The 12,354-nt window shown below is 41.0% G+C and overlaps 1 protein-coding gene across 2 annotated transcripts in view; it reads left to right on the plus strand.

Annotated features, from left to right (window-relative positions):
* Positions 1 to 12,025, plus strand: part of DCBLD2 (discoidin, CUB and LCCL domain containing 2) — a 30,344-nt gene extending 18,319 nt beyond the window's left edge. For both annotated transcript variants that reach the window (XM_033146609.1, XM_033146608.1), the window contains exons 6-15: positions 192 to 325; positions 1,248 to 1,288; positions 2,311 to 2,526; positions 4,706 to 4,830; positions 6,198 to 6,345; positions 6,754 to 6,879; positions 8,043 to 8,136; positions 8,635 to 8,684; positions 10,561 to 10,698; positions 11,530 to 12,025. In XM_033146609.1, coding sequence (XP_033002500.1) covers positions 192 to 325; positions 1,248 to 1,288; positions 2,311 to 2,526; positions 4,706 to 4,830; positions 6,198 to 6,345; positions 6,754 to 6,879; positions 8,043 to 8,136; positions 8,635 to 8,684; positions 10,561 to 10,698; positions 11,530 to 11,972 — 1,515 coding nt within the window. In that variant the 3' untranslated portion in view covers positions 11,973 to 12,025. The remainder of the gene's footprint in view (positions 1 to 191; positions 326 to 1,247; positions 1,289 to 2,310; positions 2,527 to 4,705; positions 4,831 to 6,197; positions 6,346 to 6,753; positions 6,880 to 8,042; positions 8,137 to 8,634; positions 8,685 to 10,560; positions 10,699 to 11,529) is intronic.
* Positions 12,026 to 12,354: the final 329 nt, after the last annotated feature.

Here is a 12,354-nt window from a genome sequence, read left to right on the forward strand (position 1 = left end):
ATTTCTGTTCTAGGTCCATTTCAGATCTGGTACAGAATTATATCTGGATTGAGTAGGAGAGCTGTGTATTTTTTGCGTGCTTAGAATTTTGCAAAAGGAAAGCTTAGCAGTTAGTTAGCAGTAGCTTCTTTAGCCTACTGAAAACTGTTGAAGTGCTATCAGATAGCAAGTAATGTATCTTCTCTCCTAAGTCGTCCTCCATTTGCATGGCTGGGGTGCATGCAGGAGTGGTGTCCAACATCCTAGGAGGTCAGATCAACGTCGTAATCAGCAAAGGCATCCCATACTATGAAAGTTCTCTGGCTAACAATGTCACGTCAAAAGCGTAAGTCTATGTTTGCTTTTCAGTTGCTACTTCTCTGTATTGTTAAAACATTATTGCAGGTAAATACTTAGTTCTGAAATATGAAGGCTAAATTCAGGCAAGGATATCAGTAAAGTTGTTATGCTGCAATACTCCTGTGGTGCTACTAGATAGTTTGGCCTATAAGTAATGAAACATTGCTCCTGCAAAGTTGTGAAAATATTTTGCATAACATTGTTCGTGAAATTCCTTCTCTTTCTTGCTGATTATCATGAATGCAGCATGTTCATAGCCAACTTTTGTTGTCATTCCTTTCCTTTAACTCTTAAAATATGAGATGGGAAGTATTTTAAAAGCCTTCACACACTCCATAAAGATTTTCAAGAAATATGGATGGACCATTTTATCCACTGCCCATATTTCTTGGAAGTCACGCATTAAGATTTAGTGTGGTATATTACTGTATTTTTTTTGCTCAGTACTCAGGGTGAATACAATATTGCATGACTTCTCTTGAATATCCGTACTTTCCAAATGCCAATCTGGAGGTCAAATTGTGCGATTTGGCTCTTCCTTATTTTATCTTGGAAGTTTTGTTGCCAAACCATCAGTTCATTTAGCTCAATATTGGCTGGTAGACTCTCCTCGGGTTTTTAGGCAGGATTCTTCCCAACTAGAGATGACAGGGATACAAGGCAGATCACTGAGCTATGACTCTTTCCCAGGGTGAAGTCTTTTAGATCAATTTTTCACGCAGCTTTTATTCCATAGATATTAGAATAGTGTGTCAAGAGTGGTGAGTTTACTGCTATAATACAGAAACACCTCACCCTTGAATGATGTTGTAATAGAACACACAGAGAAAGAAATTAAGGGGAAATGTTACATTTTGTTGGAACTAAAGATGTAGTTTTGTGGTGTCTTTGGTTTGTTTTTTACACAGAGGAGCACTGTCTTCAGGTCTCTTCACTTTCAAAACTAGTGGTAAGCCTTTCTTCTCTATATTGCCCCTTTGTGTTTAATGGGATCTATACTCTTATCTAGCCTGGTATCTCTTTGATCCCTTGCCAACTTAAACTCTGGCTAAATGGAGATCTTCCAGCTTTAGTCTTGAACTATCCCACCTTCCTTCTCAGTTATTGTAGGAGATAATCATTCCCACTCTCCTGCAGCCCCCTGCCTTGAAGTAATCTGTGAAGTTTTTCATTCCATTTCAGAATCAAAGATGTTTATTAGAATATAAATGTTTGTACCGTGCCCTTCCATTGCTTACCTTTAGGGCTGCTAACAATTAAAACCAACAATTTTAAAAAATGATACAATAAAAGCAGAGATGCTTCAGATAAAACTGTGGCACACCCTCCCCACTCAGATATATTTGGCACCAAGTCTTTCTGATACCAACTGAAGAAGACCCACTCTATCACCCAGGCTTTTGGCTGAATCTATATTGTTGCACTTTGTAAACAGCTATTTTAACTCTTGTGTGCTTGCGCTCACCTGTTTTTACCGTTTACTTGTTGTGTGTACCCTGCTTTGAGATCATTTTATAATGAAAAGTAAGTCACAAATTTTTATGAAAAATACATATAAAAGCATCAAGTAGAAGTTTTATCTCTACGTTAGAACAAATGCATGGCAAAATTGAAAGGTTTCTGCCATAGAACTAAACACCAAAAGAGAGGTTGCAACCAAACATCCCAGAGCAAAGTGTGGCCAGAGGGAAGATACAAAATTGTGCTACTTAAAAAAAAAAATGTTGCTAAAGCCCAGGTTTTCCTTAAAGTTGCGATAAAAACCTCTTGTTGGAATGATTGTCTGCGAAGACAGGCATTTCGATGAGAGATATCAACTTACTTGCATTTCAGGATATGTTGTTTAAATGGTACAAGGTTCATTGTGATCTAGGTCCTCTTCTGTCTTTAGGCCTTGGGAAGGGTTTAAGTATTTATTGCGTTATAAGAGTGTCAAATTTGCACCATCTCTTGGACGCTTTGTATGTTTAGGTTGCTACGGGACACTGGGAATGGAGTCTGGAGTCATTGCTGATTCGCAGATTAATGCATCGTCATTTCTAGAATGGCCTGAGCAAGTGGGGCAGCCCAGCACCTGGAGACCGGAAAGAGCCAGGTTGAAAAGGCCTGGACACTCTTGGGCAGCTTTTACCAATGATGAGTATCAGTGGTTGCAAATAGACCTAAACAAAGAGCAACGCATAACAGGTAAGCACACCTGTGTTCATTCTTAAAAGGACAAGAGTCCTTTTAGGACAAGTCCTCTCCTAGTAGTAAACACCCCAATGCTTTAGAGGTGGATTTAGGGCAACACGATTGGTTCCCCCCCCACCAGGGTGCAGGGGCCAAGGGGGTGCCTTCCCACCTCCTTCCCAAAGCTGGGCAAGTGAGGCACTGGACTTTGGGAAGGAGGTGTGAGGCTGTGTGTGAGTCCTAGACTTCTCCAGCTTCCTTCTCTCTCTTTTTTTCTTTTCTTTTCTTTAGGATAAATGGTTTATTTACACACATATATAGAACCTGAGTCTGTGATGGAGGGGGTCACAGCACTAACACCCCAAAAAAGAGTCTTGTTTTTCCCATAGCCACATTCTCCAGCTTCCTTCTCAAAGCCTAGTTAGTGTTTTCCCAGCTTTGGGAAGAAGGTAGGAGGGCTGTAGAACTCTGCCAGAGCTTGTGTCTCCTTCCCAAAGCCCATTGCCACCCTTACTAGAGGTGTGTGTGGGGGGTCATCAACTTTTGGCCTCACACAGGGCACCGTAACACCAAGGTCCACCCCTGATGCTTTGAATGGATGAATGACATTTATTACATTGGTCCATGGACAATAGCAGACTGAAAAACAATACCAAGCATTAAAAAGTCATGAAAGTGCAGAAGTCACAATAATAGCGAATACATAAAATACATGGAGCTTTATTTACAAAACAGATAGACATTATTAGAACAACAAAAAATACTTGTGACATTTGGAAGTTATTTAAGGATACGTTTACTCTTGTGTCTTCAAATCTCCATGACAGTTTACAGATATCGAATAAGATATTACAAATATTGCCTTTTCGGTGTAGAAGTAAGTGTGTGTGTGTGTGTGTGTGTGGTCATGTCCTCAGTCGTCCAATGCTATGCCCTTACATTGCTAATGGCCTCTTGTAGCAGACATCAATGCTTGAGCCCTCTGCTAGTTTTGGCTCTGTGTTAGGCAAGGCAGGAGGAAAGCCTGCCACAAAGCTTTGTCTAGTTCAGCATCATGGTCTACCCGGTGGCCAGCCAGAGGTCCATGGGAAGCCCACAAGCAGGCCATGAAGGCAGCATCTCCCTCTGCTGTGGTTTCCCTGTGACTAGAATTCAGAAGCATGTTGCCTCTGATCCTGGGGGGTGGTAGTTTCTGATAGCATCATCCACCATGAATTTGTCTGCTTTCTTTTTAAAGCAGTCTGAAGTTGGTAGACATCACTTCATCTTGTGGTAGCAAATTCCATAGTTTAACTATGAGCTAGTTGTGTGAAGAAATACGTCCTCCTGTCTGTCCTAAATTCCCCATCCTTCGGCTTCATTGGATGAGCTCAGGTTCTCTTATTGTGAGGGAGGGAGAAGAAGGTCCATCTACTTTCCTGTCCCCACACATAATTTATACACCTCTGTCATGTCCTTCCTTCTTTTTCCAAATTAAAAAACAACAACCCCAAACGTGGCAACTTTTTCTCATAGTTGAGCATTTTGATTAATTTCTTTTTGCACCCTTCAATATCTAAAAAAAGAAAAAGCATTCAAAGTGTAGTTGAAGAACAGATTTGTTGAGAGGCACTACAATATTGACAGTTTTATTTTCAGTCCCTTTCCTAATCCTGAATGTGGAATTTGCCCTTTTTTCACCATTGCTACCTATTTGATTCAAGTTTTTATCGGCCTGTCAACTGTGACCTCAATATTCCTTTCTGGTCAGCCATTGTCAGCCAGGATAGCTCAGTTGTTTAGAGTGTGGTGCTGAGAATGCCAAGGTTGCAGGTTTGATCCCCGTATGGGACGGCCGCATATTCCTGCACTGCAGACAGTTGAACTACTAGATGATCCTCAGGGTCCTTTCCAACTCTCCAGTTCTGAGATCCAGGGCCTGTAAAGCCAAGTGGAATGTTTGCTATCACCAGCTTATAGCCCATCAGTGTATATGTAGATTTTTATTTTTTTTTGCCCCAATGGGCAGAATTTTACCCTTACCCTGAACCACATTTGCTATTTCATGGCAAATTTAGCCAGTTTGGATAAATCTTTTTTTTTGGAGTTCTTCAAAATTCCCTTTTCTGTTTTTGCTGGGCTAGCATCTGTGTTGATTAAACGTTTTAAAAATGCCATTGCTATTTATTGTAAATGAGAACCTTCTTATCCACAGGTATAATAACTACTGGATCCACCTTAGCAGAGTACCATTATTATGTCTCTGCCTACAGGATTCTGTACAGGAACGATGGGCAGAAGTGGACAGTATACAAAGAACCTGGTGTTGAGAGGGATAAAGTAAGCCTGCCCAATATTCTATGTGCAAAATAAGATGAAATTGGAGTACATGGGAACTCTGGGTGTGTGTTTAATGATTCTGGAATCATCACTTAAGTATGAAGGTGATTTTCCTGAGGAATTAACATTATTCCATGGATAGAAAGCTTAACATCAGGACATGTGCGTTCCAGATCACCCTGGTTATTACAGAACTCTGAAAATGGGAACATAAGTTTGTATCTCATTTGAAACATGGGTTACACGAGCCCAACCAGCATACTCATGGAAGAAACGGAGGCTGGAGGAAAGAAGGATTTCTCTCCTCGCATGTGTATTCCTTGGATCGAAGGAGGGTAGAATTCCAGAAGAAGCCAGGAATACATCCATGCTTACAGTGTGTCCGTGTGTGATGTGCATGCGTAGAAGGAGGGTGAGGAGATGGGATCTTGGGATTTATTTTTTTTTGGAGGGGGGGGAGATTTGAATCTACGCTTTTGGCACAATGAAGAATATATGTATGGTGTGTATTTGTTAGATGGTAGTACATTACTAATATTGTATGTTGTGTTGAAGGGTTTCAGCATTACATTTTTGTATTGCTTGACCTAACGTAGAGCAGTTTGCCCTCTTGTGCTTGGAAAAGGCAACATGTTGAGAAATTGGATGCTGTGCAAATCTGACTCTATCACTACCAAGGTTTTTGTAGCAGGTCACATCAATGAAGTTTTGCATTCAGTTTCCCCCAGATAAATGCTGTCTGTCTATCACCTTATGAAAATATAGGGACGTTTTTCAAAAGAGACCACTGTTGACTGGTATTTCCAGTAGTAAATTAGAGTAGTAAATATATTAAGTGGAGCAGCAAATGCTAGGAAAAATGATCAGAAATGAACTGTAATACTTGCTTTTGAGTGCCCTCTTCTGGGCATACAAAATAATAATTTTTAAAAGCCCATCTACCTAAACTTTTGTAGTTAACTGAGTGTAATCGACCAAAGGTTAGGTAGGTGGGCTTTCTATTGGGTAGGTGAACATTTTAAACTGCAGTATGTCTGTCTGTGTGTGTTTATATGTGTGTATGTGTGTACACACACACTCTATCTGGTTGGAGCTCATTTAATGTGTCATTTAGCAGATGTATACAAGGCTTTTCAATAAAAGGTATCTAATTAAAAACTCCAGAATTAGTTATTCATTAGTTGACCTTACACTACTAGAGCCTTCCATCTGTACTTTGAGAACTCTCTGTCTGCTGCCCAGAGTAGCTTGGGCAAGCAGAACAACATGTGAGTATTAGCTTATTTTCCTGGAGCAGTATTTTGTAATGCAGAACTTCTAATGTCTTAGAAAAATGATGTATTTTACATCAAATTTTGTTTTTCTAGGTATTTCAAGGCAACACTGGGTATTATCAAGAAGTCCGCAATAACTTCATTCCACCCATTATTGCTCGTTTCATTAGAATAAACCCTTTGAAGTGGCATCAGAAAATCGCAATGAAAGTTGAACTGCTAGGATGTCAGTTTAGTGTTGGTAAGTGGAGTGACTTTTATCATTCTTTATATTAGCTTGACTTGCCGTGGGAGAAGAATGTGATACAGACTGAATTTGTTTGTGCCTTCCCAGTTTGTGTTATTCCCAGTTCGTTGAATAACATGTATACTAACAAATTTGCCAAATTTTCATTGCTTGACTGTCTGGTGTGCAGCAATTGTATCAATGTTTTAAGTTTTATTCCCGAAGAATGAGCACAGTGCAGCTCGCAACAGTTTTCTTAGGCAGTTTTCATTTGCTAGCACAGCAAGTCTTAGCAGCAATTTTGTATTAGCATATTAGATTATACAAAGGCCATTGTATTTTGTATCATGCTTCATTACATAAAGGAATCTGCTTGGTGATTTAACAAATGGCGTGACCTTTAAATTTTGGTTTTCTTTAAAGTTCGGGCTCCAAGACCTACAATACCCCCGCCACCCAGGAACAGCAATGACTTTCCCTCGCACACTGATAAAACCACCTTCACTCCGGAGATCAAGAACACTACAGTAGCTCCAAGCGTAACCAAAGGTAATGACATCTATATAGCAAATAGCATTGCATAAGGCTAAGAGTCAATAGTAATGCTATATTGATTCCCTGCTGTTTTTGGTATATTGACAACTATATTGATTTATCAATTTTATATATATAGTATGTGTGTGTGTGTGTGTGTGTGTGTGTGTGTATAGATTCATGTAGCAGAGATAGATAGTTGACATATACGGTAAAGGTAAAGGACCCCTGGAAGGTTAAATCCAGTCAAAGGCGACTATGGGGTTGTGCTGCTCATCTCGCTTTCAGGCCAAGGGAACCGGCATTTGTCCACAGACAGCTTTCCGGGTCATGTGGCCAGCATGATTAAACCACTTCTGGTGCAACAGAACACCATGACGGAAACCAGAGCGCATGGAAATGCCATTTACCTTCCCGCCACAGCGGCGCCTATTTATCTACTTGCACTGGCGTGCTTTTGAACTGCTAGGTTGGCAGGAGCTAGGACAGAGCAACGGGAGCTCACTCTGCCATGGTGATTCAAACTGCCGACCTTCTGATTGGCATGCCCAAGAGGCTCAGTGGTTTAGACCACAGCCAACAGGACATCCTAAATTTGAGTAGAAAACTAGAAATGGATACCCAACTGCTAACCAGTTTATGTACAATTTAATAAACATTCCCAACTTCAGATGTTTTGCTGGGGTGATATCAAGATGGGCCTTTGGGTCTCATTAGGCCTGACTTCGGTCTGAGAGGACATTTCTCACCAAACCACAGCTGAGGGGCCTGCTCTCAGGGCCAGCTGATTGACACTGCCAACAAGCTCTGCTTTGTTTGCAGGCAATTGTTTGGATTCAAACTGGTGCCTGTAAAGGGGCCTTGCTGTAACTGGGAATTGGCTGATCGGTGGTTACAATGAGGCCTTTTGAACCTTGACAGACTGGTGGATGTAGTGACTGTCCAAGACAGCCCACAGGTGTGGTGGAATTAAGGATCAAGCCCACTGCACAAATTCAGTTTCCGCCCCCCTCCACTACATATTATGATGAGTGCAAAATGGTATTTCGCTGCAGTAATATTTGGATGCTATTACAAGCTTTAAATGAACTTTCTTCAGTATTTGTACAAGGAACAAAGGGGGTTTCATTTAGTGTGCCTGCAATGTTTATGGACTCCACTTGTTTAATGGCTTTCAGATGTGGCATTGGTAGCTGTTCTGGTTCCTGTGTTGGTCATGGTCCTTACCACCCTCATTTTGATCTTAGTTTGTGCCTGGCATTGGAGAAACAGGTAAAGGAATAATAAATGCTTTGCATCCTCTACAAGGGGGGAAATGTAATAGGTACAGGACGAAATGGGAGAAATGAAATATGGTCAAATAAAATGCTCAATTTATGCATTAACATGAAGAATAATTTAAATTAGTGTGGATGTGTGTTCAGGAGGGCTTTGTCCTGGTTGTGCAGTACTTTAACCTGAACTACTTTGATATGTATAAATCTTGAGAAGGCTGTGTAGGTTCAGCAGCTTTTATATCAAGAGAACATGGAAATTTAACTAACTTCCAGGGGGAGGGTTGTCTTTGCTGCTATTTCTGTGAAATAAAGTAAGAAGGAGATCAGTCCCTTTAGTATTTCAGTCTCTCCCCACCCCCACCCCGCAATCCATGCAACCCCAGAAAAGACTGTACCTGTTCTTCAAAACTAGTACCCGCAGTGTTGATCTCAAATGGCTGTTTCATGTTGACACTAATTTTGGATGTGTTCTGCATTTCACTCACTTTTTCAGAAAGAGAAAATCAGAAGGAACCTATGACATACCATATTGGGATCGTGCAGGTAACAATCATTGTAGGACATCTAGCTGCGTTGTTAAGCATTGAGATGTACATATATTTGTGCAAATTCCATCTATTAATGGTTGGACTTGGGCAAGCACTTGCTTGCTCAGCCCCCTCATACAAAGCCTCCCTAGTGTTAGACTTGAATACTTGAGCAGCCCAAATCCTTCTTGCCTTCTCCTCTCCATATGTTTTAAAGGGGAGGCCCTTTCTTTTCCCACCAAGGGTGGAAGCACTGTTGATGGCAACAAAAGAGAGGGCCTTCTTAATGCCTCCACCAATTTTTGGAACAACTTCCCCCTGTGAAGCATGGCTGGCTCCGTCTGTTGTTGCCTTTCACTGATCAGGAAATCAAACCCTATCTCTTAACCTGAACCTTAGCCCTAACTCAAAACCAAACCCTATCTAACTCTCTCCCTCAGATACTGCCCCTTTTATTCTGTCTGCCAAAGTGCTGTTCCTTCCCCCTCTGTGGCCAGCTGACTCTGTAGCCCACCGGCTCCAACATTCTGGTGGAGATTCAGAGGAACTGCATCACCAGACTCTAGTCTGGCTCTGCTGTCTTTGTCACAGGTGCTGAATGCCACCCCTCCCTTTCTCCTGGGCTGTTTGTGTCTTAAGAGGGACCTTCACACAAACACATGAGGGGGTTCCTGCATTGCAGGACGTTGGATTAGATGACTCTTGGGGTCCCTTCCAACTCTACAATTCTGTGATCACTCACACTCACTCACTCACTCACTCACTCACACAACCACCACCATGTATGGATCTACATGTGTAATGCTCTGCCACATGAGGTGGCACCTAGGACCTATACATGCATATATCTATTGAACATACAACTGCCTAATGCATTGAAAGAACGCATAAGAACATGAGAGCCCGCAGCGTCTGGCCAGTGGCCCATTCAGATGCCTGTGAGAAGCACACAAGGCAGGACATGAGCACCACAGCACTCTGCCCACTGCGCGTCTTAGCAGATGGTATTCTGTTTGTTTACACTATGGTTTGTTAGAAGCTGAGATCACAAACCATGATTTGATTCTGGGTTGTTTGAACAACTGAACTATCCAAAGTCCCCCTAAGTTTAGACATAATGTAAACCACCCTGTGATCTTTGGTTGAAACGTATAGAAATGTAATAATCATCTTTATTGAATTAAAATACACACACACACACACACACACACAGAGAGAGAGAGAGAGAGATAAAAAAGAAAAGATTAAGACACAAAAAAAGAAAAAGGAAGAAAACATACAAAAAAGATTTTAATTATTATAAATCATTCATTAAATTTCTAAATAAAAGACTTCCAATTCTTCTCATTGTACTTGTATTGTTATTTACGTTTAAACGCACATCCTTCTATTACCCTGATTTGTTTTCATGTACTCTAGTAAATTAACATTTACACATTGTATTTTACAAGGATCAGTTTAGTTCCGCAAAGAGATTGTTATTTGAACAATATGTTTTTAGGTAATCTTTGAATATTTTCAATTCTTTGTATACTTTCTGGTTTGAGAGCCCTATTACTTTCCCCGTCATCTCTGCCTGTTTGAGGTGTTCAATCATAAGAGTCTGCCATTCTATTATCGTGGGTGTTGTTTCATTTTTTCCAATTTCTTGCCACTCATATGGCATAGAGATATAATAAACAAATCTCCCCTTCATTGCCACGCAGGAAGAGGAAAGGGGTAGAGGGGAAGCTCGTGAGCCAAGGGCTCGCCGCTGTTTGTCTATTTAGCCCAAAATTGTGCTAAACAGGCAAATTGCTCCAGAGTAACCAGGTAACCATTACAGGGAAAGTTCCAAAGCTAAAGAAATGCATATTGATTCATAACCATGTCACTTGTAAACCTTGATATAGGTTGGTGGAAAGGCATGAAGCAGTTTCTTCCTGCCAAGTCTGTAGAGCACGAGGAAACGCCTGTTCGTTACAGCAGCAGTGAAGTTAGTTGCCTTAGATCAAGAGAAGTTACAACCATGTTACAAACCCAAACTGCAGGTATTTGTGTTCTCCTGTTTATCTTGATTTCAGTAAATGGTGCCTGTTTTAAATATCTTTACAGATTAAATTGCAGTAGTCTTACCTTCCTGTATTTCCTTCCATACCCTCTAAATTCTTTTAAAAATCTGTGCTAGGGATAGATATCCAAATACAGCTTTTAGAAGGACTGGTTCTGGAGTTAGCCAATGTGGTACAGTCCTCTCACAGAATTGTGTCACTTGAGTTTTTATGAACGATCTGATTGAGTGTGGCTAGCTGAAAATCCCACCATGGAGAAGTTGCAAAACTAACTTTTCCTAATAATTGCTTGGTTTTTTTCAAGTAAAGTCCAAGTGTAACCAATAATCATTTGAACTAGCTCACATCTTTTCAAGCAGCTAGTAAAACATAATTCACAAAGTAGTTAACTGGACTGCTTTGCTCAGAAGTATTGATTTCTATTATTGTTTCACTGAATATGCCTTAAATATAGCATATGCATAACAGAAGTAGATAAAGTATTGACATGATCCATTAATCTGGAATGGTTTACACATGGTGGGCCCAGCATCATCATCCCAGAAATGCTTGAGACCACTGTTAGCCTGAAACCGCTGCCCAAATTCCTGGTGCCATCAGAAGATCAGAGTAGCCACATAACATGACTGACAGGTTGAGGTGCTGATTCAAATGAACAGTGACCCTATGCGCTCCTGAGATCTTCCCACTGGAGCAGTCTCATGTGTGATCTGGCCCGTTTCCATTCCAAGTGCAGTTTTTTATTACCAGTGCAATGGGAGTATGTGACAGCTGGAAAACCCTTGACGATACTGGTCTCTCTTTGTATAGAGTATGCACAACCACTGGTGGGAGGAATTGTTGGCACACTTCACCAGAGATCAACCTTTAAACCTGAAGAAGGAAACGAAACAAGCTATGCTGATATGGAGCCTTACAATTCACCCGAGCAAGAGATTTACCATGCCTATGCTGAACCGCTACCTATCACTGGACCAGAATATGCAACACCAATTGTGATGGATATGTCAGGTCATCCCGCAGCTCCTCTGGGCATTTCTACTGTATCTACTTTCAAAGCTCCAGGAAATCAAGCCGCTCCCATAGTTGGGGCATACAGCAAACTTGTTTCCAGATCAAATAGTTCATCGCCTACTCGAGTACTCTATGACACACCGAAAGGAATGCCAGGACTCAATCCCACAGATGAATTGGTATACCAGGTGCCACAGAACATGCCGCATTCCACAGAGAATAAAGAAGATGTTAGTTAGAGAATGTGGCTTTCAAAAATTAAATCCTTTGGAGATCGCTTTTTGTGTTGGAATTAAAATGTGTGACTTGGCGGGAGCCCAGAAAAAATGAGTCAATTGCCCCTTTGAGGGTCTGTACACAACTACTGCTTTCCTGTTTATAGAATGATGGGCTTTCCATTCACTACTGATGGGCACTACATTTTTTTGCTAGACAGGTGTGAGAGGCTTTCAAAGATGCTGAATCGCTGAGTGTAAATACATGTTCCACAACAGATATATAATGTGCCACTGTAGATATATAATTAATCAAAATGATCTATGGTCCATGAGCCAAGAAAAGGTACGGTACTATTCTGGATATAGAAAAAGTCACTGAGTCCATCAAACCAATTTCAAAATA

The sequence above is a fragment of the Lacerta agilis genome, chromosome 4 (assembly GCF_009819535.1).
Source record: "Lacerta agilis isolate rLacAgi1 chromosome 4, rLacAgi1.pri, whole genome shotgun sequence".
Classification (NCBI taxonomy): Eukaryota; Metazoa; Chordata; class Lepidosauria; order Squamata; family Lacertidae; genus Lacerta; species Lacerta agilis.